The 23,377-nt window shown below is 42.7% G+C and overlaps 13 protein-coding genes across 16 annotated transcripts; 6 read left to right on the plus strand and 7 right to left on the minus strand.

Moving 5' to 3' along the window:
• The first annotated feature begins 31 nt into the window (after positions 1–31).
• Positions 32–1,168, plus strand: LOC137585319 (aprataxin and PNK-like factor). The gene is made up of 3 exons (XM_068301053.1): positions 32–582; positions 640–803; positions 859–1,168. Exons 1-3 carry the CDS (start codon positions 113–115, stop codon positions 1,092–1,094), a joined length of 870 nt encoding a protein of 289 aa, XP_068157154.1. The 5' UTR covers positions 32–112; the 3' UTR covers positions 1,095–1,168.
• A 210-nt stretch (positions 1,169–1,378) lies between these two features.
• Trax (Translin associated factor X) lies at positions 1,379–2,386 on the minus strand. The gene has a single exon (XM_068301054.1). It carries the CDS (start codon positions 2,286–2,288, stop codon positions 1,419–1,421), a length of 870 nt encoding a protein of 289 aa, XP_068157155.1. The 5' UTR covers positions 2,289–2,386; the 3' UTR covers positions 1,379–1,418.
• Positions 2,387–2,475: 89 nt separating this feature from the next.
• Positions 2,476–5,041, plus strand: Cog2 (conserved oligomeric Golgi complex subunit 2). Its single transcript, XM_068299227.1, has 4 exons — positions 2,476–2,670; positions 2,738–3,811; positions 3,871–4,553; positions 4,605–5,041. Exons 1-4 carry the CDS (start codon positions 2,578–2,580, stop codon positions 4,876–4,878), a joined length of 2,124 nt encoding a protein of 707 aa, XP_068155328.1. The 5' UTR covers positions 2,476–2,577; the 3' UTR covers positions 4,879–5,041.
• Hibch (3-hydroxyisobutyryl-CoA hydrolase) lies at positions 4,888–6,871 on the minus strand. Its single transcript, XM_068299233.1, has 3 exons — positions 6,701–6,871; positions 5,719–6,639; positions 4,888–5,543 (listed from the first exon to the last, which is right to left on the minus strand). Exons 1-3 carry the CDS (start codon positions 6,701–6,703, stop codon positions 5,271–5,273), a joined length of 1,197 nt encoding a protein of 398 aa, XP_068155334.1. The 5' UTR covers positions 6,704–6,871; the 3' UTR covers positions 4,888–5,270.
• A 185-nt stretch (positions 6,872–7,056) lies between these two features.
• Atg4b (Autophagy-related 4b) lies at positions 7,057–10,112 on the plus strand. 2 transcript variants are annotated; one of them, XM_068299226.1, is made up of 6 exons: positions 7,057–7,207; positions 7,437–8,418; positions 8,474–8,669; positions 8,737–8,813; positions 8,881–9,356; positions 9,416–10,110. In XM_068299226.1, exons 2-6 carry the CDS (start codon positions 7,437–7,439, stop codon positions 9,710–9,712), a joined length of 2,028 nt encoding a protein of 675 aa, XP_068155327.1. In that variant the 5' UTR covers positions 7,057–7,207; the 3' UTR covers positions 9,713–10,110. The 2 variants fall into 2 exon arrangements, with proteins under 2 accessions (XP_068155327.1, XP_068155325.1); XM_068299224.1 differs by lacking the exon at positions 7,057–7,207 and having other exon boundaries at positions 7,264–8,418; positions 9,416–10,112.
• Positions 10,113–10,143: 31 nt separating this feature from the next.
• Positions 10,144–13,658, minus strand: Tmtc4 (Transmembrane O-mannosyltransferase targeting cadherins 4). Its single transcript, XM_068299228.1, has one exon. It carries the CDS (start codon positions 12,890–12,892, stop codon positions 10,784–10,786), a length of 2,109 nt encoding a protein of 702 aa, XP_068155329.1. The 5' UTR covers positions 12,893–13,658; the 3' UTR covers positions 10,144–10,783.
• On the plus strand, positions 13,084–13,716 carry Trs33 (trafficking protein particle complex subunit Trs33). Its single transcript, XM_068299239.1, is given in 3 exon segments — positions 13,084–13,247; positions 13,311–13,568; positions 13,570–13,716. Coding segments are annotated over 3 exon segments (459 nt in total). The 5' UTR covers positions 13,084–13,178; the 3' UTR covers positions 13,702–13,716.
• Positions 13,682–14,395, minus strand: LOC137584019 (uncharacterized). The gene has a single exon (XM_068299238.1). It carries the CDS (start codon positions 14,393–14,395, stop codon positions 13,724–13,726), a length of 672 nt encoding a protein of 223 aa, XP_068155339.1. The 3' UTR covers positions 13,682–13,723.
• A 240-nt stretch (positions 14,396–14,635) lies between these two features.
• On the minus strand, positions 14,636–16,029 carry LOC137584013 (zinc finger protein 28). The gene is made up of 2 exons (XM_068299232.1): positions 15,634–16,029; positions 14,636–15,577 (listed from the first exon to the last, which is right to left on the minus strand). The coding sequence occupies exons 1-2, from the start codon at positions 15,973–15,975 to the stop codon at positions 14,636–14,638; spliced, it is 1,284 nt and encodes a 427-aa protein (XP_068155333.1). The 5' UTR covers positions 15,976–16,029.
• Positions 16,030–16,097: 68 nt separating this feature from the next.
• Positions 16,098–18,087, minus strand: LOC137584012 (CDKN2A-interacting protein). 3 transcript variants are annotated; one of them, XM_068299229.1, is made up of 6 exons: positions 18,073–18,087; positions 17,443–17,968; positions 16,942–17,315; positions 16,685–16,881; positions 16,466–16,627; positions 16,098–16,403 (listed from the first exon to the last, which is right to left on the minus strand). In XM_068299229.1, the coding sequence occupies exons 2-6, from the start codon at positions 17,810–17,812 to the stop codon at positions 16,181–16,183; spliced, it is 1,326 nt and encodes a 441-aa protein (XP_068155330.1). In that variant the 5' UTR covers positions 17,813–17,968; positions 18,073–18,087; the 3' UTR covers positions 16,098–16,180. The 3 variants fall into 3 exon arrangements, with proteins under 3 accessions (XP_068155330.1, XP_068155331.1, XP_068155332.1); XM_068299230.1 differs by lacking the exon at positions 18,073–18,087 and having other exon boundaries at positions 17,443–17,984; XM_068299231.1 differs by lacking the exons at positions 16,098–16,403; positions 16,466–16,627 and having other exon boundaries at positions 16,756–16,892.
• A 108-nt stretch (positions 18,088–18,195) lies between these two features.
• Surf4 (Surfeit locus protein 4) lies at positions 18,196–20,744 on the plus strand. Its single transcript, XM_068299236.1, has 4 exons — positions 18,196–18,507; positions 19,193–19,456; positions 19,525–19,935; positions 19,995–20,744. The coding sequence occupies exons 1-4, from the start codon at positions 18,457–18,459 to the stop codon at positions 20,079–20,081; spliced, it is 813 nt and encodes a 270-aa protein (XP_068155337.1). The 5' UTR covers positions 18,196–18,456; the 3' UTR covers positions 20,082–20,744.
• A 149-nt stretch (positions 20,745–20,893) lies between these two features.
• On the plus strand, positions 20,894–22,068 carry Boh1 (Buddy of Hmr 1). The gene is made up of 2 exons (XM_068299235.1): positions 20,894–21,013; positions 21,084–22,068. The coding sequence occupies exons 1-2, from the start codon at positions 20,984–20,986 to the stop codon at positions 22,005–22,007; spliced, it is 954 nt and encodes a 317-aa protein (XP_068155336.1). The 5' UTR covers positions 20,894–20,983; the 3' UTR covers positions 22,008–22,068.
• Positions 22,010–23,319, minus strand: mRpS22 (mitochondrial ribosomal protein S22). Its single transcript, XM_068299234.1, has one exon. It carries the CDS (start codon positions 23,234–23,236, stop codon positions 22,055–22,057), a length of 1,182 nt encoding a protein of 393 aa, XP_068155335.1. The 5' UTR covers positions 23,237–23,319; the 3' UTR covers positions 22,010–22,054.
• Positions 23,320–23,377: the final 58 nt, after the last annotated feature.

Consider the following 23,377-nt stretch of genomic DNA (forward strand, 5'->3'; position numbering starts at 1 on the left):
TGAGCAGTGAATTTAGTTCCATCTCTAACAATTTCTTTCACCACTAGCATTGCTTTTGCGTTGTGAAATAATTTTTGAAATTGTCGGCCCTTAAATAGCACTTACATATTTTATGTTTATAATGAGTGCTGTTAGCGACGAGCAACAGCAGGAGGAGGCTGTCGGCACCAAAAAGGAGTCAGTTACTACAAATCAGGATGAAACCATTAAAAGGAAGCTACCTGAAATTGAAATGGCGGGCGATGCAGGTGTCTTCAGTGAAGCTAGTCCGACAAAACGAATAAAAACAGAGCCCATTGAATGTGAAGCCGAACCCGTGGTTAACTCAATAAAATTAGAGTCAAATGTAGAAGCAGTCAAAACAGAGCCCACCGATGAGAATCCTCCACCAGCTGCATCCGTATCCAGCAATTCCTCTCTTACTGTGAAGGCAGAATCAGCCGACACCAGTGTAACATCTCCAGTGGTAGTGAAAGCAGAACCGACACAGAGTAATGGTGAAGCAACAGCAAATAATGCTTCTGCTGTTGTCTCTTCAAGCACCATTCGTCCGTCCTGCCGCTTTGGCATACGATGCTATAGGTAGGTTTCGTTAACGCAAATTAATTATATTACAAATTATCCAATTCTTTAATTCAGGCGTAACCCTGCTCATCGTAGCGCTGAGGCGCATCCAGGTGATGATGACTATCGCCGCCCTGACTATCCTGAACCACCACTTGGCACGCCAGCCTGTCCATTTGGGAATCTGTGTTATCGCCGCAATCCCGTGCATTTCCAGCAGCATTCACATCCGCCAGATTGTAAGTAACATGCCATGGTAGCACCATATAGTAGCCCAGCTAAAGGACACTCTAGTCGATTCTGCCCAGAACATACGTAATCGATTGCGGCAACGTCGACGTGTCCAGCAGCAGCAAAACGATCCCGATTCCGATTTGAATTCCGAGGATGATGAGGATCCATTTGGCGGTGACTCGGATAAAGATGAAGAATATAGACCAGGGGCAAACTTTGACGACGACGATGATGATGATGACGACGAAGAGCTGGAATTTGATAGCCAACGTGTAAATTGTGACCAGTATGATTAAGTTTACTAGTTATTATTATGTAAAAAGTGCGATCTTAAGCTTATTGTTAAAATATAAAATGTTTATTCATGGAATTCAGTTTGGTCAGTATATTGAGTTATAGAGTAAGCGTACTTCAACGCAATGCCGACCAACAGGAGCAGTTTATAGATTTAGAATTATTGCTATACCCTCGAGTAGTACGATTGTGTTTATTTTTATCATCGTGAGGATTACTAAAGTGATCCACATTTAAAAATTAAGTTTACCAGCTATCCTTAAGAGAATGAAAAATACTAGGTCTATTTTGTTGAAATATATGGTACATATATGTTTATTTATGGATTAATAAAAACCCTCATCCACATCTTCGGCTGGCTTATGATCAAAGGTTGCACCCCATTTGGCAGCCTCTCCGCCACGCACTTTTACATTGTAGCAAACGTTCTCTGCCTTAAGGACACTCTGACGCATTGTAGTTATCTTGCGCCATAGCTCTCGGGCACGCTGACAATTTAAGCTGATGTACCCTGTGTAGAAATCTTGGAGCACTTTGCAGGTGTCCAGGCAAGTGTCGGTATCTCCGCTGCCCAATGAATTAATACACCGGCGCATCAGTTCGCCTGTCAAATCCGATAGACCCAATACATACTCAGTGGGATCAACAAAAAATTTGAATTTGTCGGGATTCTTCTCGGCAACAGCCTCATCGACTGTCGCTTGATTATCTGCAGTTATTTCCTTTATTTCGTCAGCTTCATATTGCATGACGGACTGCAGTGCCTCCCAATCCGACACAGATTTGCCCTCCTCCTCCCGCAAATACTCCATGTAGGTGTAGGCCTCTATAAACTCCTGTAGACCCGGGGAATAGGCAGTCCTGAACTGATAAACATCTTGGTTACGTAGCTCAAGAGCCACATCTCTGAAGTTAACTTTAATTAATTTGTTAAGACGAGTCTCGGCCTCCTCGAGTATCTTATCCTTGTTCTCCTTTCGGGAATCAATGGAGTGCAAGAAGAAAATAATGCGTTTGGACTCAATGGTAATATCGCGGCTTAGTTTAATTATGCGTTCATGTTTGTCATGTTTCGCGGTCAATTCATTGGAGTAGTTGCGGAATGCCTGGACTATAGGATTATCTTCATCCAATTGCTGGACTGGTCGCTTGCGAGGACCATTATTGCGGTTACCACAGACTGAGTTCTTCGGCATTATTATTGATAATAAGCGGCGAAAATATAAACAAATCTAAGAAGAAAAGCACAGTGTTGTTACCGACAGTCAGAAAATCTGTTCATGCCTATATCACATATCAAAGACAGTGTGACCACAGCGTGCCAAAATTCATATCCGTCAAATTGGTGTGACCATAGAATATTAAATCAGTATGCCCTAATAACACAAAAGGAGATATATTGTTGTGTTTTAATTTGTATGGTTTTGTTTCGTGGCAATCAATTCTTAAATTGTTTAAATCTGAAAACCATAATTATCTGTAAATATGCACGAGCTGCCCAAGCAGTCACTCGCGCTTACCAGCGGCTCGACAAGCACTGCAGAAAAGTTGTGCTTTGATAAAAATGAATTTATGAAGGTAAATTAAAACCTCTCGCCTGGATCACCAATCGTCTTTAATGATTTTCACCATATTCTTGGAGTAGGCCAACTTTTCGGTGGATGAATTTCTTCACAAAAATCGCAATGCACCTAGTCTGGAGCAATTGCGAGACAACCTGGGCCTATACTTAAAAGGCTTGAGGGCAGCAATGATCGATCTGATCAACGAGGACTATGCAGACTTTGTAAACTTGAGTGCGAATCTTGTGGGTCTCGATCAATCTATTGAGATCATAAGGCGCCCCTTGGAACAATTCCGCAATGAGATCGAAAACATACACAATCTGATCGATGAGAATGTAAGCCAGCTGCGGGCTCAACTGGAGGAGAAGCGTCAGCTGCGAGAGTTCAAGCGTAGTTTGCAAAGCCTGAAGACCGTGTACGAAACCACTAAGAAGTTGCAGGATTTAATGAACCGTAAATTGAGTGGCGAACAGCCGGGTCAAGCTGTCGACTTGGAACGTGCCGCTTTGGACCTTATACAGTTGCAGTTCCATGAGAAGCATTGCGAACGGCACTTGAAGGCCGAGCAGCAGACCCAGATTCGGCAACTGGAAGAACAACTGCATCAACAATTGCGCCTATTTTTCAATGAAGCTTTGCAACAGACTCGCAGCTCGCAGAATTCGGAGGCTTTGGAAAGATGCCTAAGGATTTACATTACCTTAGATGCTTGCAGCCGGGCTGAAAAGGTCTTTCAAGATGACGTAGTTGCTCCTTACATGAGCGGCATCATCAGTGAACAGCAGTTACAAAATTCTCCACAAGGTTTGGCTGGGATTTACAGCAAGATTCTAAACTTCATATCGCTGCACATGACGGATCTGTTACGCCTTACCCTCTATTCGGATAAACTGCAGGGCTTTAATTTTGTGGTCCACAGTTTTTGGTCCGATGTTGAGATGCGTCTGGAGCTGCATATGAACTCAATTTTTGCTCCAGGCAATTCGGAGGTCTTCTATGTCAAATATAAATGTACGCGCGATTTTCTGGGGAAGATTGAGGAGTTGCTTATAAGCAGTGACGAGCACGCAGTGTCCCTTTATCGCCAGCATAAGCAGACCAAGAGTTTCGAGGCCCGTTGGAATCTTCCAGTATATTTCCAAATATGCTTTCAGGTATGATGATGGAAGAACCGTTTAATCGTTACCAACTTAAAATGTATCTTTTTCTTCAGGAAATTGCCGGCAATTTCGAGGCGAAACTTGAGCCTCTACTGCTGGATGAAACCCTTGAGCATGCCAATCCCTTCGGCTATCAATTAATGCCCTTCAATGCAGCCCATTCCGCTCTGACCCGATGCTGGTCCGAAGGTGTTTACTTGCCTGAGCTTCTACCGAAATTTTATAAGCTAAATGTGCAAATTGTATTGCGACTCTGCCGCTGGATCACCGACACCATTCAGGCCTCAAAGAGGAGTGACTTTGCCAGGCCATATACACAGTATCAACTGCTGATTGCACTCCACGGTGATATCCGAAAATTGGACGGATACATGCCAGAGTGGCAGCAACTGATTATTCAATCGGTTCCCAGTGAGAAGCGCACTAAAGTGTTCAAAGATGTCTTGGCCAAAACCCTTCTCACCCTTGCCGATGCATTGGCCGCCCATCTTGCTACCATCCAGGATACACTTATACAGTTGCTGATCAACGAATGCGGGTCTGAGAACGTCCGACAAGTGAATGATTTACCGCGTCTATATAGAAAGACTAACCGTGAAGTGCCCACTAGGTGCTCTGGCTATGTAGAGCAAATGCTGCGACCTTTAAAAACATTTGCCAAACAGCATGAAACCCAATTGGGCACTCTCGTTGTGGAGCACATACTGGCTGAAGTGGCCAGTAATATAACCAAGGCGTAAGTTGGGAGAACAAAGTAATGTCTCAAATAAACTTCATTTTTTTGCAGTTACTTTAATGTCGTGAACGAGGTTCTCACTTCGGTGCAAAAGACTGAGGAATCGTTGCGTCGACTGCGAAATCTCAAGAGTGGCGGAGCAGCCGCAGCGCAAACCAATAATTCCTCTGCAATTTCTGATGATGACAAAATACGTATGCAATTGCTTGTGGATGTAACCACTTGGAGGCAAGAGCTTAGCCAGTTTAATTTCCAACCTAATCAAATCGAAAAACTCCAGGAGCTGTCCAACACGGTGGAGGAGAGTCTTAAGCCAAAGGATTAAACTATCGTCTAACGTAATATAATCCACTTTATTGTTGTTAAACGATTTCTAGGCACAATTTTTAAGTTTTTTGATTTAAGACTACCAATTGTATATAAAAGATATATACCATATATAAATGTAAATAATTATGTATATCGGATAATAAATGCATCAAATTTCACATTGTTAACAGAGTTTCACTTGAGGTTAGTCGCTGCTGTTTGGAATAGACAGAAAAAAAAGAGATATTTTATACATACATATGTGAGCTAGTTTATCAAATGAAAACTGTAACTGAAGACAGGGAAAAATGCAGGCGAACGGGCGGGCGACCATGCACAAATCAAGCATTTGCAATAAACAAACCAAACGAAAACGAGAGAAAAAAACGAACAAACTGAAATTGAGATTTACAGCTTGAGCTCCTCAGTATCAGGCAATTTACGGAAGAACCACTGCACATGCTCCTCGCTGACATCGGCCAATGTGGATGGCTGCCACTTGGGCTGCTGATCCTTATCGATGAGCAGAGCACGGACGCCCTCCTTGAAGTCACTGCGTTCCAAGTGGCGTACGGCCAGTCGGTACTCCATAATCAGGCACTGAGCCAGAGACAGCTGAGAACCCAACTCCAGCTGCCGGTATGTGACCTTCATGGAAGTGGGCGACATCTTGCACAGCGTCTAAAATGGGAACGAAGCATTAGCATCGATATCAGAATCGGGCTTGAGTAAAGTGCGAACTCGTGCATCGCTAATTGGTTCAAAAAGTTCAAATATTTATGCGAACCGCCACGGATTGCTGATTGGCCAATTCAATTAACATACGATTATGTGCGCTACGTGCTTATCACCTCACCTCTAGCGTCTTCTTAGCCCAATCGCTGCCATCTGCTTGCAGATTCTCTAAAATGCCCTCAACCGAATCTGCGGCAAAGTTCTTGTTGATCTTCTCTAGCACTGGCTCCAATGTGAAAGCTTTCTCAGGGGTCGAATGGAATTTCTTTAATAGTTCGGGCACATCATCCGCATCGGGACAGTTAAGGAGTGCCGTCTCCAGTTCGGGGATTTGATTAACATCGCAGAAATGGGTGGCAATTCCGGCATGAAAGGCATCAGCACCTCGCAGACGATAGCCAGTTAATCCTAGATATAGGCCCAACTTTCCCTGGAGTCGCGGCAGAAAGTAGGAGCCACCCACATCGGGGAAAAGTCCTATTGCCGTTTCGGGCATGGCAAATAGTGTGCGATCAGTGGCCACGCGATATTTTCCATGAACGCTTAGACCCACTCCACCGCCCATTGTGATGCCATCGATAATGGCTATGTAGGGAATCTTGTAGTTGCCAATTAGAGCGTTCGTTGTGTATTCCTCGCGAAAGAAGCTCTTCGACTCATCTGTGGGCCCGGCTTCAACTAGAGCACGAATATCGCCGCCAGCACAAAACGCCTTCTCTCCCGTACCCTTGATAATCAGCAAAGATTTGGACTTTTCACATTTTTTCAAATGCTTATAGATCTTTCGAACCATTTCCAAATTAATGGCATTCAATGCTTTCGGACGGTTTATGATAATCATTCCCTTGTTAGATGACTCCGTGGCCAGCACGGAGGAGGACGATTGACGTATCGAATTGGCCATAATGGTGGGTTGGACTGATTTTGTGCTTTTTCTCGCTGTTGTTGAGTTTGTTGTTGTTGTCGCAACTACTCCAAAGAGCGGCAATTGGCCGTAGGATCGTTGACCGAATGTGCAGACCAACCTTTGAATTGGATTTTGCTGCGACAAGTTTGAGTTTTATTTGGGTAATCGTAAGTATAATTTATGTGCATTACTTTACCATTTTGGCGTGCTTGTGTGTGTGTGTCTGTGAGCTGATTGAGTACTTCTCTTCTAATTCTATTCTTTCCTCGGGGATCCAAGTTCAATGAGTTGCGCAATAGACAAAATAACTAAAAATCAACACAGCTGGAACGGATTATGGCCAGAGTTGCCATTAGTCTCCAATGCAAATGAATGCGGAAGTAATTTATATTATTGTTTTCCGCATTCTATTCTCCCCAAGGATTCTCTAACTATCAAATAATCACAATGGCAAAGCGAAAATGTAACTGAAGCCAAAAATTTGAAGAAACTTGCAATTAGCCTTGCGAAATGGTTGGTATTTTCAGAAAGAACTCAAATTTCATAGTACTGCCTAAATCAAGGTGGTAACTCTAGACAGACAAATGAAAGGGCTGCCAATTCGCGCAATTAATGGCTGCTTATCGCCAATAAGAATAAGACACAATAACAAGCAATTTTTGAGTGTAGTTAACTTTTATCTTTATCTGTAAACAAATAAACGGTGAGTAAACAAATGTAATTATCACTCCCAGGGCATGGTGTTGCCGCGCTGACTCAGTGTCAGTGTCACCGCCGTCAGTTCAGTGACAGAACACAGGCTCTGGGTCTATTATTAAGGCGGCAGCAATATGCCCATTTTCTTTAAGTTACGAACAAAGCGACGACGTCGCTGTTCATCCACTTCCGTTTCTTTCAATTCTACCACCACCAACAACACCAACACCAACCAGATGAACTATGATGGCCTGCTCTCCAAGCTGACCGATGACAAATTGATTCTCTTCGAGCCCGGCGAAGGGGAGATAGTTGAGGGAAGTCGTTGTATTCCGGAAGTCAACGTGCCGCCTACTATTCCCGTCAATGAAGGGGCTTCTGTCGAGGAGGAGCAGGTGGCTACCATTCAAACTGTGCAACGTGCAGCCATGATGGCCCCCAATGCTTCAGTATCATCAGCAGGTACAGCTCCCGCACCCGTGACAACAACAAAAGCACCAATCATGAGTGCGAACCCGAACCTCAAATCGGAAAATGCTGCGACAGCAACACCGCAACGAAAAATATCGACGTCATCACGTTTCATGAATGCCTTCAGTCAGCTTTACAGTGGCAGTAGCAGTAACAATTGCGGTCACGTGGAGCAGCATAACGATGCCGAGCCAGAGCTGGCCGCCAACCGTACACCCACCAAAGGCATGGAGTCGAAGCTGGTGGCCATGTGGCACAATGTAAAGTATGGTTGGAAAATGCGCCAGACAAGCTTTTCCAAGGAGCAGCCAGTTTGGCTTTTGGGACGCTGCTATCATCGCCGATTCACTCCGCCAGTAAGCATGGAAAGTTCGATAACAGAGTTACCTGGCGGGGCCGATTCTGTGCCAGATAATGCCACATCGGCTTGTGATAGCATTCAAAACACAGCTGCCACCACATCTAGTGGTTTATATCCCGCCTTGAATCCCCAACAGGTCGATGAGATAGTAGTTCCACAGGAGTTGGGCATGGATGCTGTCGAAAACCAAGTCGGCGAGACTCCCTGGGAGGAGGGCATCGAAGGATTTCGTCGTGATTTTTACAGTCGTCTGTGGATGACTTATCGTCGAGAGTTTCCCATCATGAATGGCTCCAACTATACCTCTGATTGCGGCTGGGGCTGCATGCTCCGCAGTGGGCAAATGCTCCTTGCCCAGGGACTCATCTGCCACTTTTTGGGACGCAGTAAGTGTGTAGTAAGCAATCTCCGATATATGTGCTGATCTTTTGTTTTTATTAGGTTGGCGTTATGATGCTGAGTCCCAATTGCATTCTACTTATGAGGATAATATGCATAAAAAGATTATCAAATGGTTTGGAGACAGCTCTTCAAAGAGTAGCCCTTTTTCTATTCACGCCTTGGTTAGTTTGGGTACGGCATTGGGTAAGAAACCGGGCGACTGGTATGGACCAGCCTCCGTCTCCTATTTACTGAAGTAAGCGAAAAAAAAAAAACTGTTTAAAAATCAGCTCCAAAAATAATGAATCCGATTCATTCTACAGGCACGCTCTAGAGCATGCTACTCAGGAAAACGCAGACTTTGACAATATAAGTGTCTATGTGGCCAAGGATTGTACAAGTAAGTCCCACACGATGATGCTTAGGGCTCAACAGCTCTCATTTGGTTTTTGCTTCCTTCCGACCAGTTTATATACAAGACATTGAGGATCAGTGTAGCATTCCAGAGCCGGCTCCCAAGCAGACTCATGTGCCGTGGCAGCAAATGAAGCGCCCTTCGTTGAGTGAGCATCTACCGGACCAACAGCATTGGAAATCTGTTATTATACTTATTCCACTACGCCTGGGAACAGATAAGGCGAATCCGGCATATGCTCATTGCTTGAAACTCTTGCTAAGCACCGAAAACTGTTTGGGAATCATTGGTGGAAAACCCAAGCATTCATTGTACTTTGTGGGTTTTCAAGAGGACAAGCTCATCCACCTGGATCCGCACTACTGTCAAGAGATGGTCGACGTCAATCAGGAGAACTTCTCTATGCAATCGTTTCATTGCAAATCGCCACGAAAGATCAAGACCAGTAAAATGGATCCAAGCTGCTGCATAGGTTTCTATTGTGCCACCAAAAGTGATTTCGATAGCTTTATGGAAAGCGTGCAGTTGGTAAAATCAGCTATTAAAATTCTATAATTAAGCTCTACAACTCTTGTTTTTCCCCCCAGTATTTGCATCCCATGCGCTGTGCGTCAGGGGCAGCAACTGGAGTTCAACAAACACCATTGCAGCCACAGTATCAACAGCAACCCGAACCGATTGAAATGACCTACCCATTGTTCTCATTCTCACGCGGTCGATGTTTGGATCATGCACGCGATGAGATGAGTGATTCGCTATATAAGCCCCTCATTAGACAAGTTGCCAGTTTGGCTCAAGAATTGGGTGCTCATGCCATTCCTTCGCTCCATAGTTGCGATCAGGATCAGGATGATAGTGAGAGCGAGGAGTTTGTCTTACTATAAGCAATGAGAAACCAATACGTCGCTGTAGCCGCCTCTGCCTATATATACTGTGTTATATTTCGTTTATCTCTATTATTGTTATTTTTTACTCTCAGCTCGCTAAACACAAACAACAAAACGAAAATTCGCATCTCAAAAACAAAGACTTGCTTATTGTTGATATACACACACACACATAAATCTATATGTGTAAATATTACATACATTCAACGCTTTATTCATTTACCAATCCCTCACATTTTTGTCTTACATTGTGTTATTTTTATTCCTATATGCTACAAAATGTCGATATATATTTTTATTGTAGTTAATGTAATTTGCGGTATTATTATTTTTAAATTTAACTTTTTGCCTGGAATTGAATTGTCAAAAAAATTTGGTGCAATAATTTATTGTGTCCACAAATATTCTCGAAAAAAAAAGAAAAAGTATTTCATTGTAGTCTTTATTGTATTGTATGTTAGATCTTGTTTTAAGTAGCTTTATTTCCCTTATAAATATATATATGTATAGTTTGTAGATATTTATGTGAGTTTGATCATTATTAATTAGTTATAAACATTAAAATTGTATATATATACTACTCTTGAATAAATAAATGATTAAATTAATACTAAACATATATGTGTATACAAAAATTAAAAACATTACACATAATCTAGGATATGAATTTGTTCACATTAATTGGTCTAACTAAAGATAATTTGTCAGCAATGCACTGATAGAGAGAGAGGTTCATCTTAAATAAAAGTCATTTCGAAAATGTCTTGAAATTCCTAAAATGAGATCATTCTATTGATAGTCCAGAGCTTAGACCTATACTGCTAACGTCATAAATAGTAATGGATGTCTTACTTTTTAAGTCTTATTTAAAATATGATCGAATCAGATCGGAATCTCTGCATATACAGATTTATTTTTCTGTAAGGGTGAAATTTAAGACCGATTAAGATCGATTTAATGACTTGTGGGTTCGTAATTCTGTTTTTCGTTTTAACTACTGGACACAACCGGAAAGTGTTCCCTTATGTATTCAGGTTGTCAATCAGGTGAAGGGTACTATTAAACTTCCTACTGCTCTTTTATCTGAGCCTCTCGTTCCAATCGTTTTATAAGCTTGGCCAGATTTTCTCTTGCAGTTATGGCGCGAGCCGCATTCAGGCTAATAGCTGTTTGATATTCCTCAATTGCCTCTTGGAGTTTGTCCCATCGATGGTAGAGCACTCCCAGATTTGTATGATAGAGCATATTGCGGGGAGCCAGCTGAATGACACGCTTGTAGAGGGACTCTGCCTCCATGTAATGCTTCTGTTTGCCCAAAACATTCGCACGTATGAAAAGAATGCTCACATCGTCGGGCATGTGAATTAGAGCTTCATTCGAGAGCCGTAAGGCATCTTCGTAGAGGGCTCGATTGTCTAGCATGGTTAAAATGTTGGCCCAGGCTTTCGGCTGTTTGGGATTGAGGGCTACCGCATGCTGCCAATGATGCAGAGCTTCGCCATAGAGTTGCTGCTCCAAATAGAGGTTACCCATGTTATAGAAGCAGACAGCATAGTTGGACCGATAACTTAGGGCTCTTTCGTAGCTGGCCAGAGCCTGGTTGTACTTCTTTTGAGCAGACTGAACAATGCCCAGATTCATCCAGGCCACAGGAAAGGCGGGATACACCTCCAAGGCTAAACGTATAAACTTCTCAGCGGTCTCTAGCTGGCCATGCTCGCGGTAAAGATTGCCCAGATTCATGAGGGCCGACTCATACGCTGGATAAAGATCAATGGCCCTGTGATAATGGTGGAAAGCCTTTGAACTTTTGCCCGTTTCGGTAGCCAGTCGAGCAATATTGTAGTGGACTTTCGCATTATCTGGACATACTTGCAGGGCGGATTTGAAGAGCTGCTCCTCGTTCAGCCAGTCGATGGTGCGCTGACGAGTCCTAATCATCATTACGGCAATTAGCATCAAGAGCATGCCCTGCATTATAGTGGACCAATAAGTTTTGTTAAATCCCTGATCATACCAATAGAGGAAACCATAGGTGGACACCAGACAGAAACCAATTGAGGGTACATATAGAGTTCTTTCGGCAATCACGAATCCAACTCGAATTATCCCTGATGCGGGCAGAAAGGGAATAATGGTCAAACCCAGGCCCAGCATTAGACCTGGCAACCGGCGAAAGTGCATAAGAGCTACCAGCAGAATGGAATAGAAGCCTATGACTCCCTGTAATCGCAGATCCCAGATGCTAGTGACAAGCTTAACACAGCCGAGGGCCCAGTCATAGCAAAGCCACTGCGGGCATAGCATTAGCCAGAGGTTCATGACCAGCAGATATTGCTGGGATAGCACTCGTGTCAAAATATGATCGTTGTGGGCTATAGGATTGTCCACCTCCTTAAATTGCGGCGCTTCAAAGTTCTGCCACCAAAGGCGAAGCAATAGCAATAGCGCTGTTCCCGCTACGTACACCAAGTAGCTCAAGCGAGTGCGCAGAATCCTTTCCTGATCCCGCAATGGCAGCATGTAATAGCCATTTTGGAAATAGTCCAGCACCACACACGAAATGGGAATTGTTATGGCCGACTCCTTGAATAGCATGCCAATGCCGGTGAGAACCAAAATCAAAGCAATACTGGTCCAACTCTGTTTCTCCACATTGGCTACTACTAGCAGTAGACAAAGCAAATGAATCAATCCGAACATTAGCTCTGCTCGTCCCACTACCCCGGATACAGCCTCCGTGTGTATGGGATGTGTGGCAAATAAAGCAGCCGATATGATGGCCCAACGATCCGTATTTATCTCTTGAATATACAGCGAACGCACAAGACGCCAAAACAATAGAGTATTCAGACAATGAAGCAAGAGATTGAGAAACTTCATGTGCCCCGCATTGAGACCCATTAAAGCGTACTCATAATGGAACATCAATGTAGTCAGCGGACGAAAAGATTTGTGCGAATCCGCACTGAGCAATGAGGCACCCCAGAAATCATTCGTAAATATCGCGGTCCAATTGGTGGGAAATGAATTAACATCCTTGTTCCTAACAATGGCCACCGTGTCATCGAATACAAACTTGGCCCCACTCAATCCGCCGCATCCGTAGCAAATCAGGCACATTAGCACCAAAATTGCCTGACACGTTAGGCCATGGAGTTGACCAAAAGTCATCATTCCGGCATGTGAGAGCCTCCTATAACTGAATACTTAGTAAAAAATGTCCCAAACAACTTACTCTAACCACTTTAAAAACAAAAACAACACTGAAAGAAAAAAAGAACCAAAACGAAAATGTCCGTCCTGTGATGAAAAGTGGCAACTCTGTTAATCAGCTGCACTTCGAAATCAAAACCTGTCCAGAACAAGAGTGGCAAGGCTGTTAATCAGCTGTTGTTTATGGTTAATCAAAACAATTTGCAGATAAATTTCCCATATATATAATAATAAAACAATAATTAACATGTCTGAGGAAATTGTTTTCGATTGTCTACATGCTGAGATAGTCAACTACTGTCTGGACAACAATAAGGTGAGTTCCCGTACATTGTATGCATTGGGATAATGCAAGATAATGCAATCCGTATTTTAGCAGAAGCACGACCTGGGTATCTTAGAGTACATCGGTTTCACAACCGGTTATCGTCTTATTGAGCGCCTCACCCGCGAAGTGCCAAGGTTTAAGGATGAACTGGAAACTATGAAATTTATCTGCACAGATTTCTGGACTCTTATCTACAAAAAGCAAGTAGACAACCTAAGAACAAACAACAATGGCATGTACGTTGTCCAGGACAAGGCATTCCGTTTTCTAACACGCATCTCACCGGGCACTCAACAACTGGAGCACGCCCCCCAAATTCGTGGCATTCACCTGTGGTCTGGTGCGTGGAGCTTTAAGTAATATGGGCATCAATAGTACCGTCACAGCAGAGGTTCAAAGCATTCCAGCCTGTAAATTTCATATAGAAGTCAATAGAAACTAATTTTATTACAAATAACCGAGTTTCAATTAATCCCAACTTCTACTACTGAAGATCTTTCATAGATAGCTACAATATTGGCCTCTGTCCAATTCAGTTGTTCCCGTAATCTCCATTCATGATTGGGAAACTGAGGCTGTAGAGGATTCGGATCGGTATGAATGCCATGGCCCGGTTTGGGACCTATCAGTATTAGCCAAGTTCCGTGATATAATTTCAAATAGTCGAGAAATGCAGGACGATTGTTGAAATAGCAAAAAAGCAAAGCATCACAATGGCCATCAATCATCATCAAAGGATTATCCTCCACATATATCACGGGTATGAAATTCTGCACTGAATATTTACTTTGCCACCAATTGCGATCCACTTCCAGGCCTTGCAGAGTTATTAGGGGTTTTCTTTGAGGCGAAGCTGAGGCTATTACAAGCCACTCGAGTAGACCACTTCCACATCCAATGCTCAGGATATGGTTTATTCCAAAGCTCTCAAGCAGCTTATGACACTTCAGTAAGTCCCCATCAGTGGGCCAGATCCAAAGTAATTTCCGCTTCACATGCTGTTCGATCCTTTCACCCAGGGCAAGTAATTTACGCCAATTATCAAAGCCCTCGGAGGTTAGGTAATAGATCTCGTGTAGCACTGTCTCCTCGTCCCACATGATTAATACTAAACTGAGCCCCAGTGAACTTGGCATTGACGTCGTCGTCGTCGCTAATGTTGTTGTAATCGAGGCGGAAATATGGCTAGCAGCCAACTAGACGTTGAGTGTTTCGGTTCGCTACACTCTTGAATTCTGGCTACACTAGAAACCATCGATTCCTTGCATTTGCCAATTTTTTTTGATGCGATTGATTATATGTATTTTGAGGAAACAGAAAGCATATCTGTAATATTAGTTAATGTATCCTCTAAAGAAGGGTATCGATGAATGATTTCAATTTGTCTGCTCGCTTTCATATGAAGATTTAAATTTGAAGCTTTTGCGCCAATGCATTTCACTGAAATTAATTGGTCCTGTATTCACTGGTTGCTCATCTGTGCTCAATTCCTCGGTGTCCAAGTCTAGAATAATTTTGCGATAGAGTTTTACATTCTCCTTGTGCACTTGCTCTGGCAGTGTGGGAGGGGACTGATGTAGAGGCGGAGAAGGAGGAGGAGGCGGCGGATGGGGTTGATTTAGTGCCACCACGTTGCCCACACTTTTGATTACACTGTTGTGACGCGGTGGTTTTTCCTTATCTTCCTTGGGAACAAGACGTGATTGGTTCAAAATATCGACACTCGTCTCGAAAGTTGCACCCGGATGTATGGAGCGCAGATGACGTTGCATATTATCACGACGACTTACAGAGATCTCACAGAGCCGACACGAAAACCGTTCTCTGGATGGCTGATGCTCCTGCTTCAAGTGACGACCCAGAGCATCTGCATCCTGATAGCTCTTACAGCAATTTGGGCACAAATGACGCTCTCGCTTGGAATGCCGCTTCTCATGTAAGCGAAGGCTGCTCTGACGCAAAAATGTTTTTGGGCAGACTTTACAGTGATAGCGGATGGAATTCTGGTCATGCTTTAATCGATGCTGTTTCAAATTGGACTTGGTAAGGAAGTGCTTCGAGCAAATGTCACATTTGTGGGGCAGTCCCTCTGCCGTGTGACCAACCATATGATTTCTTAATGAGGGTTGACTTTTAAATTGCCTGGGACAGTCGGAACAAATGTATTTCTTTTGACTTTGTTCCTGCTGATGCATAAGCAAGTGCCGATTCAGGATGATTTGTTGCTTGAATTGTTTGGCGCATATGTTGCATTTATATTGAGATTGACTATTGTGATTGTTCGCATGATACTTTAAATGGGATCTAGTCGCAAAGAGCTGGAAGACTTCCGTTTAGCATGTGGAGAAACGGTTAGAACATTTCGTTTGCTTACCCGCTTGCATTCCTGGCAGCTATATTTTTTTAGCTGTTCATTGCCACAGAAACGATGATAATATTGCTGAGTGCGACTCCTGAAATCCTTCTTACACCTTTGGCAATGATAACCCTGACCTGTGGCTATAATATGATTGTCGGTTGTGGCTGTTATGGGTCGTGGTGGTTGGGATGCATTTATTTCTTTGACTTCCGACTCTTTGGCACTCTTACATTCCAGACAGTCGTCCACATCAGCTAGAAGACATTGCCGGCATTTGGCATGACCACAAGAATCTGTGACTAGTCGATTTTGTCCATTTGCCTCACATTTGCAACGCGGACAGCGAGGCGAAGACATTTCCAAAAACAAAAACTATAAAATCAACAAAGCAGATGCAACTGCAATTCTTCTTCTTTGTTCACAACTGTCATTCACTAAGAGACGCGGACAGAACATACATAAATATGTATGTATATATGTACGAAATACTTAAACGTATTTATTTTAATTCAAAAGAGTCAGAAAATTATTACAATTAATACAATAAACTCAAGTCCACAAATCAGACAGACAGATCCTCCAAGGCCAAGTCAACTGCATGACCAGGAAAGAGATGAGCTTTTTGAGTGGGCACCTGGACGAAGTACCGTTCGCAGAATTTGGGGTTACGGCGTATAAGAACTTCTTTGAGTATGGTCTCCGGTGGTATTTTCTTGGATATTAACAATCTTCGATCTTCCCCTGAGCCATAACTACTCGAGCGTAGGCTAAATCTCCCAGCAGCTCTAATTAAAAACAAAACCCATGTAGAGTAAATTGGCAAAACATTTCTTGTTCTTTCTCTTACTTGTGCAAAATGGCACGCTCATCTTTGGAAAAAGTCGGCTCAAATTGCAAATCTCGTATATCAGAAGATTGGGCATAGTTCTCTATAAGTTTACGAAAACTATCAGCTGATACATTCGTATTACTTGAACCGAAGCCAGTGCGATTACTTTTTAATAGGTAACTGTAATCGTAAGATGGTTATTTTGGAAGAAAGTTGGGCAATTATTTTGGGACTTACCCTACTGGCTCTTCCCGTCCTTGCTTATGACGACCCAATCCACCACCCGTCCAACCCATCTGGCGCATTATGCTATAACCTTTGTTGCTCTCATCCAATTTAGATGTACCCAAATTATCGGCCGATTTCTGGGTGACATTGATCTTCACTGCGTTCCCATCCTTCTCCACTTTAATGGTGTCCCTTGACGAATTTATCTAGTAGAAACCTAAGCTAGTTAGGATTGCGATCGCTTTGGCGTTTAGACATAAACCCACCTTATAGCTATAGCATAGGGACTGAAGAACGATTAATGCTTGTTTAAATGCTTCCAATTTGCCTGTTTTTACAGAATCCCCCGAGCCAGCGGCTACTATTTCGTCGTTGATTAATATCTCGAATATTGTGGTTCCATTGGCCTTATTGGGATCGGGTTTAGCCTGACGTTCATCGTATTTTGCTTTGATCAAACTACAAGAGTTCCGTAAACAGTTTCGGCCTCCAGCCAATTGAATGATAAGTTTCCCAAATCGAAGGTCTTGGAAAAGATTGATTGGCTCACCAATTCCAAAACTAGATAGTTTTTGGTTTATTGTCGCCAGTGGCTGATCCGCAGTGATAGCATCGCGATTGCTGCTCGTGTTTTTGCGGCCTGTTTTGTGTGGATGTGATGTACATTAGGAGGAAGGGAAGGATTTGTGGTCTCTGGCTCATTATATTTAGTAATAGTTTAAATAATTTTCTTAATTCTTTCTAATTCTAGTTATTTTTCCGTCTACCTTTGGCACGCTGCTCGGCCGCATCCGATGCGGAGACAAACGTGCGCTTCAGACGTTGCTCACGTCTGCTGCGAAAATCTTCGGCAATGTCTTTGGAGAGTTCGGCGACCAGGTGCATCGTTTCGCTCGGATATTTGCAACCTAGGAATTCCATGTTTACAAAAGTCTGAGCCAGGCACACTAGCTGCTGCTCGTCAAAACGACTCTTGTAGGCCTCCATGAAACTGCGTCTTAGCTCCCAGTGCTCGTCACTCTCATATTCTGTCCTGTAGTCGTCCACATCCCAATCTGCAAAAGTCGACTGTTCTCCCATATTTTCGGTCTCCTTATTGGTTTTTTTTTTTGCTGGACTTCTTTTTAAATTCAACATCAGCCTGCTCGGCTGATTCTATGTCATTGATCCGTTGACGTTTCGTTTTTGTAGCCATATTGCTAAGGTATGTATGTATCTAGATTATTTATTTAATTCAAATATAAGAAAACACGCTGCTTGTTTTTCCAAAACGATTTTTGCCATTCACAGCGACTAGCAGACAAGAGAAGGTTTACACGAAGCCATTAACTCATACTGATTTTAAATTAATTAGCAAAATAATTACACTCAGATTTGAATATAAATTAAATATTTACCCTATTTTATTTGATTATTCTCTCATTTTGCATTAGATATTTAGTTTTGGCTTATACCAAATTATTATCGCAATTCACCGGCAAATTTAGTTGCTCTAATCGATATCGATATCGATAGAAAACGGTTCCCCATATCGTTCATCTGCTCTGGGCAGCCTTTTCGTCGTGTGGCCGTGTATTTGATTTTTACATGTTTTTTAACTTATTTTTGGATAATTCGATTATCATTTTGAATCCGGAGAAGAGATAACGGAGACGCAGGTTCCAAAAAGTAGCGGGCCACAACCAAAACAGGGAGAGAGAGAGAAGAGACGAAGACCGAAAGTACGATCGAGACACGGACACGGGCCAAAAAAAGGGATAAAGTAAATTAAAACTGCCAACATGAGCATACCCAACGAATATATAGCGAAAACAGAGGATGTGGCGGAACAGGTATGAATAGTGTGTAAGCTGGCCATATGCCGACCCCATCAGATATGCAAAAATCAAGACAAATCGTTCGCAACTTAAAAGAAAAGAAAACTGCCAACGTCATCCAAATGCGGCAAAGTTCATAAATGTTACAGCTCAAGTGCAGTCTATCCCCCCTCAATGCCAATGATAGTGATAGACCCCCGCCCGCTGTCTTGTTAAAAGAGGGAAAAAAATTAATTTAGAAATTTCTAATGTATAAATATCTCAAATAATAATAATACTAACGCAATTGCCTAAAGGGCAATTGTTGCGTCTGCTAGAGATAGAGCGAGAGAGAGAAAGAGCACGCGAGAGAGTAGAAGAGAGAGGCAGGCAAGTGAAAGTGCTTTACCAATTGGCATTAGTTGTGTACGTGTGTGTATGTGTGTGTGCCTGTGTGAGAGAGGAGCCAAAGCCAGGCCTAAAACCCGTTAGCCGTCTCAAAGATAATACCTAGGAGAGCTTGCGAACCATAGAGGTAAAATGAGAGACACGTCACGCTGACTTTGATTAAAAACCCAATAATCAAAAATGTAAATCAAATCGAAGCCACGCTCCACTAGCAGTCTCCCCAGCGCTCTATCAGCGCTACCATCCTTAGTGCGTGTTGTAAATTTTGAATTTCTTATCAATTGAATTTCAATTTTATCTCCTTCCCTTTCAGGTTATCAAGCGCGGCAAGCATGTTTTGCCCACTGTGGCTCGTTTGTGTCTCATTGCTACCTTCTTTGAGGATGGACTACGCATGTATTTTCAATGGAATGAACAACGGGAGTACATGGACATGAGCTGGGGCTGTGGCAAATTCCTTGCCACAGTCTTTGTGCTAATCAATTTATTTGGCCAACTTGGAGGTTGTGGCATGGTCATAGCTCGCTTTAAGGTTGACATTGCTGTGGGTCTTCTATTCTTCATTGTCGTGCTGCAGGTGAACAATATATTTCACAAACATATACTATTAAGACACTGACCCCTTTTTGCCCTTTTTCTCCACAGACAATTGCTTATTCAATCCTGTGGGACTTTCAGTTTTTGCTACGCAACTTTGCCCTGATTGGGGCCCTATTGCTTGTGCTGGCCGAGGCGAGAATCGAGGGACGCAGCCTGTTCGCCGGTGTGCCATCTATGGGCGACAACAAGCCCAAGAATTTTATGCAATTGGCTGGAAGGATTCTATTGGCCTTCATGTTCATCACGCTGATACGCTTCGAGCTGAGTGTGTGGAACGTTATACAGGATATCATTGGTTCCATTCTGATGATACTGGTTGTCATTGGTTACAAGACAAAGCTGTCGGCCTTGATACTGGTGGCTCTGTTGGTCGTTTTGAATTTATATCACAATGCCTGGTGGACGATTCCGTCTTATAAGCCACTTAGAGATTTCTTGAAATATGATTTCTTCCAGGTAAATCACAAATCACAAGTTTCATTAAATCAATTTACCAATCCTATTACTGTTTTTAGACACTGTCTGTGATTGGTGGTCTTCTCATGATTGTCTCCTTGGGCCCTGGTGGCGTATCCATGGATGAGCACAAGAAAAAATGGTAGAGCTTCATTTTTATTCTTTCCCGATAAAAAAAAAACCAAGAAAAGAAAAGAACCCGAAAACAGAGAAAAAACATCTTAGTTAGGATCTTTACCATAAAATGGAACAACAACAGGAGCCACTGTAGCACAACAACAACAACAAGAGAACACTTGACAATTTTGATAGCATTGAAAAGGGACTTCCTTCGCAATATTCATAAAGTAGAACCATGCCCCAAAACAAATTCCAACACATTCTCATTGACATTTTTACACTTCTTTTTGTACATAACAAGACAACAAAAAAAATTTGAAAAAAGCAAGCAAACGATGATGAGGGAAACACGAGAGATAGCAAACTGATTTTGTTTTCTTTGATAAACTATACATTAAATTTATTAACAAACATTTATTATTTGATAACAGACTTTACCCGCATTTTATATATTTTTTTTCTTTAGACATGTTGCAATCTTTGGTGTTTGTGCGTTTTGTTGTTTTTTTTTTTTTGAGTATGTAGGCAGTTTATTTGATATATAACAGACAGATGTATAAAATATGATGAAGATTGATTATGATGATTGTAACAATTGACGATGATTTGTTTCTTTCGTTTATAAGCAAAAATGTGTAATAGATTTAAATTGTAACGTTTTAATAAATACAAAAAAGAAAGATAAGTTACCCAGAATCTGTTTCCTTGTCAATGCCCGAAATTTAAAAACAAAAACCCGCATAGTGAGTGTTGCCGCACTTGGGTGAGCTGTGAATTAGCAGAAGCTGTTAAATTGGGACAGTCAAAAATACCGCTATTTTAACAGCATTAAGGACAGGTTTGATAAAAGATTCGATTGTTCTGTTTTTGTGACACCGATAATCGTGAATAAACAAAAAAATTACTGTATAAACCAAAAACATAAACAATGGCCAAGCAGAGATCAGTCCACGCGAAGGTAAAATAAGCATTTACGCCGTTTTAAATTTTACATGGGGGGAGAATAATATTCCAACATAAATCCACAGGTAACGCCGATTAATGTGCCGGTCTACGAGTTGCCCGAATTCGTTTGCGTTGAGACTCGCTGGGTAACAAAGGAAAACAGGGACGCCATGGATTTGGAAAAGATACTGCCAACAAATCGCCTGTTGAAACTGCATAGACCCACAAAGGACAATTACACTATGACAATGGCCTTGCCCCTTACCACGACCACGGTCAATCCCAATCGTGAGAGATTTGTGCAGACGGAAACAAAACAAACATCCGACAAAGCTATCCAGTGCGGCTACGATGAGGAATGGGAAAACTGGATTACGCCGCCACAGACATCCCCTCCAGATATCAATCGAGACGAAAGCATCTTTCTAAACTTTGTGAGTGAAAATACCAGTATGTTTCCCAATGGCATGCTTGAGTGCATGATTTGCGGTGAGGTGGCAATGGCCTTGGTGGAGCATCAGAACCACATGACCGGCCACCGAAAACCACAGCAGTTGTGCCATTATTGTGGGCGGAAAATACACCATTGGCATTGGCACAAATACAAGTGCGTGGAGTATCCAAAGGCAATGAAAGTGAAAAGGCGCCAGGTGGCCTTAGAGTTCAAGTGTCCTCATCTGCAGTGTCAAGTGGTGGCCAAGTCGGCATCCCATTTGCGTCAGCACATGGCGCGGAGGCACTTGAACAGACCAGCATATTCTTGCCATCAGTGCAAATGTCGCTTCGAAACCGGCTTGGACTTTCTTCTTCATCGACAAGATAATACCAAGTGTCTGAAGGCTAAGCCCAATTTTGTCTACCGGCATAAAGGTGCTGTACTAGAGGCCAACCGGTGCTCCCTGTGCCTAAAGCGTTTCCAAAATAAGTTCAAGTGCTCAATACACAGGATCAAATGCTTGAAAGCACATCTAACCGTTTGCGCGGGATTATTACTTGTCGCTAATTAGTGTTTTTTTTTTTTTTTTTGGTTTTATTAACAATAGATTAAAAGCATTTAATTAACATTTACACCATGAGCCTTTTTCAATCCTTTGAACAGCTGTAATTTCTCCAGATTAACTTCCTTGAGCGTCTGTACGGCCAGTTCCAGTTGCACCTTCTTTAATGCGTGTTCGCTGGCAATGTATTGCTCAATGAATTTGAGGCAAATTTCGTCGGAGGCAAAATCGTTTTCTGTCTTGCCAATTGCTAAATGGATTTCTTGTTCGATACCTCCCACCCGTTGCCGCTCTTCTGGAGCCTGAATAGAGCTGCGCAACTCCTCTAGAGCTTTCTCCGCGGGCGTTGTTCGCAATGCCGAAATCTGCTCCAATGTGTTCCTGTAGTCTATAGGAATTTTGTGAATTTTGTAGCTTAAGGCTATAAGCTCTGCTGCATTGTCGAGGTAATCCCGCTTAATCATATCATAGAGAAGATCATCGATGCAACGGTGCCAGGCATAAAAAAAGGCCATAGGACCAAAGTGCCGAGTCGAGCGCAATAAATCAAATTGCTTGGATTCGTTTAGGTGCTCAAAGACGCGCGATAAAATGTTGTGGAACTCTGGCTCGTAAGGCTCATACTGCACTGTGGCTCTGTCCAAAATGAATTCATATTTATGCGTATCTAGGGCACTCTTTAGCAGTTCCTCGTCGGAGAACATTCGTGGTATATAGGATTTGCGTCCTTCGAGGGGGAAATAAAGCTGATTCATTCGTTTTACTGTCTCTAAATTGGCATAAGCCAGTGTTCCGTCCGATTCGCGCACCACCACCTTCCGTTCGGACTGAGGCAGGCCGTAAGTGATGTCTGTGAACACATATTTGGTGCTAGCAAAGTCCTTCAAAGCCGCATCCTTTGAGATAAGCCGCTCTGTGTCCACTTTGATTTTCACTATGGGGGGCATTTGGAGTAAATGTGTTGCCTTCTCAATAGCCTGAATAAACTCCTTTTCCAGCTGGTCGGGTGTCATGAATTTCATCTCGGTGCTGTTGTCGGGCACAGTACGCTTGCGGAATACCTTGTCCAGCTGTAGTTGCGTCATGGATTGCAATAGACTTTGCGTTTCGGCATCTGTAAACAGTGGCTGGGGATCTTGGTCGTACTGAAGAGTGGCGGTTGACAAGTGCCTGCGACCTGGCCGTAGAATTTGCAAGGCATTTAGACTGCGGATGTGCCGGAACAAGGACATTTTCATTTAAAATCAAAATAGTACACACACGAGTTGAGAATCACCGATGCAGGTTGCGGGCTGCGGTCAGCTGTTTGCGTTTTACTGCGAATGTCGATAGTCGATAGTCGATAGATTGATCGGTAGTTTTCATTTAAATGGTGTGAC

The sequence above is a fragment of the Drosophila tropicalis genome, unplaced genomic scaffold, assembly GCF_018151085.1.
Source record: "Drosophila tropicalis isolate 14030-0801.00 unplaced genomic scaffold, ASM1815108v1 contig_878, whole genome shotgun sequence".
Classification (NCBI taxonomy): Eukaryota; Metazoa; Arthropoda; class Insecta; order Diptera; family Drosophilidae; genus Drosophila; species Drosophila tropicalis.

What these genes read in the sequence shown, in the direction of transcription:
- LOC137585319 (XM_068301053.1), top strand. Translation starts at nt 113, where the DNA reads ATGTTTATAATGAGTGCTGTTAGCGACGAGCAACAGCAGGAGGAGGCT. An exon ending in TTTGGCATACGATGCTATAG is followed by an intron (nt 583 to 639) that starts GTAGGTTTCGTT and finishes TCTTTAATTCAG; the next exon opens with GCGTAACCCTGCTCATCGTA. An exon ending in GCATTCACATCCGCCAGATT is followed by an intron (nt 804 to 858) that starts GTAAGTAACATG and finishes AGGACACTCTAG; the next exon opens with TCGATTCTGCCCAGAACATA.
- Trax (XM_068301054.1), bottom strand. Translation starts at nt 2,288, where the DNA reads ATGCCGAAGAACTCAGTCTGTGGTAACCGCAATAATGGTCCTCGCAAG.
- Cog2 (XM_068299227.1), top strand. Translation starts at nt 2,578, where the DNA reads ATGCACGAGCTGCCCAAGCAGTCACTCGCGCTTACCAGCGGCTCGACA. An exon ending in ATAAAAATGAATTTATGAAG is followed by an intron (nt 2,671 to 2,737) that starts GTAAATTAAAAC and finishes TTCTTGGAGTAG; the next exon opens with GCCAACTTTTCGGTGGATGA. An exon ending in GCCAGTAATATAACCAAGGC is followed by an intron (nt 4,554 to 4,604) that starts GTAAGTTGGGAG and finishes ATTTTTTTGCAG; the next exon opens with TTACTTTAATGTCGTGAACG.
- Hibch (XM_068299233.1), bottom strand. An exon ending in GGGCTAAGAAGACGCTAGAG is followed by an intron (nt 5,544 to 5,718) that starts GTGAGGTGATAA and finishes TTCCCATTTTAG; the next exon opens with ACGCTGTGCAAGATGTCGCC.
- Atg4b (XM_068299224.1), top strand. Translation starts at nt 7,335, where the DNA reads ATGCCCATTTTCTTTAAGTTACGAACAAAGCGACGACGTCGCTGTTCA. An exon ending in CTGCCACTTTTTGGGACGCA is followed by an intron (nt 8,419 to 8,473) that starts GTAAGTGTGTAG and finishes TGTTTTTATTAG; the next exon opens with GTTGGCGTTATGATGCTGAG. An exon ending in TTATGGAAAGCGTGCAGTTG is followed by an intron (nt 9,357 to 9,415) that starts GTAAAATCAGCT and finishes TTTTCCCCCCAG; the next exon opens with TATTTGCATCCCATGCGCTG.
- Tmtc4 (XM_068299228.1), bottom strand. Translation starts at nt 12,892, where the DNA reads ATGATGACTTTTGGTCAACTCCATGGCCTAACGTGTCAGGCAATTTTG.
- LOC137584019 (XM_068299238.1), bottom strand. Translation starts at nt 14,395, where the DNA reads ATGCCAAGTTCACTGGGGCTCAGTTTAGTATTAATCATGTGGGACGAG.
- LOC137584013 (XM_068299232.1), bottom strand. Translation starts at nt 15,975, where the DNA reads ATGTCTTCGCCTCGCTGTCCGCGTTGCAAATGTGAGGCAAATGGACAA. An exon ending in GCTGCCAGGAATGCAAGCGG is followed by an intron (nt 15,578 to 15,633) that starts GTAAGCAAACGA and finishes GAAGTCTTCCAG; the next exon opens with CTCTTTGCGACTAGATCCCA.
- LOC137584012 (XM_068299229.1), bottom strand. Translation starts at nt 17,812, where the DNA reads ATGTTGAATTTAAAAAGAAGTCCAGCAAAAAAAAAAACCAATAAGGAG. An exon ending in CCCTATGCTATAGCTATAAG is followed by an intron (nt 16,882 to 16,941) that starts GTGGGTTTATGT and finishes GGTTTCTACTAG; the next exon opens with ATAAATTCGTCAAGGGACAC. An exon ending in GAGCGTGCCATTTTGCACAA is followed by an intron (nt 16,404 to 16,465) that starts GTAAGAGAAAGA and finishes GTTTTTAATTAG; the next exon opens with AGCTGCTGGGAGATTTAGCC.
- Surf4 (XM_068299236.1), top strand. Translation starts at nt 18,457, where the DNA reads ATGAGCATACCCAACGAATATATAGCGAAAACAGAGGATGTGGCGGAA. An exon ending in TCTTCATTGTCGTGCTGCAG is followed by an intron (nt 19,457 to 19,524) that starts GTGAACAATATA and finishes TTTTCTCCACAG; the next exon opens with ACAATTGCTTATTCAATCCT. An exon ending in TGAAATATGATTTCTTCCAG is followed by an intron (nt 19,936 to 19,994) that starts GTAAATCACAAA and finishes TACTGTTTTTAG; the next exon opens with ACACTGTCTGTGATTGGTGG.
- Boh1 (XM_068299235.1), top strand. Translation starts at nt 20,984, where the DNA reads ATGGCCAAGCAGAGATCAGTCCACGCGAAG. An exon ending in AGAGATCAGTCCACGCGAAG is followed by an intron (nt 21,014 to 21,083) that starts GTAAAATAAGCA and finishes ATAAATCCACAG; the next exon opens with GTAACGCCGATTAATGTGCC.
- mRpS22 (XM_068299234.1), bottom strand. Translation starts at nt 23,236, where the DNA reads ATGAAAATGTCCTTGTTCCGGCACATCCGCAGTCTAAATGCCTTGCAA.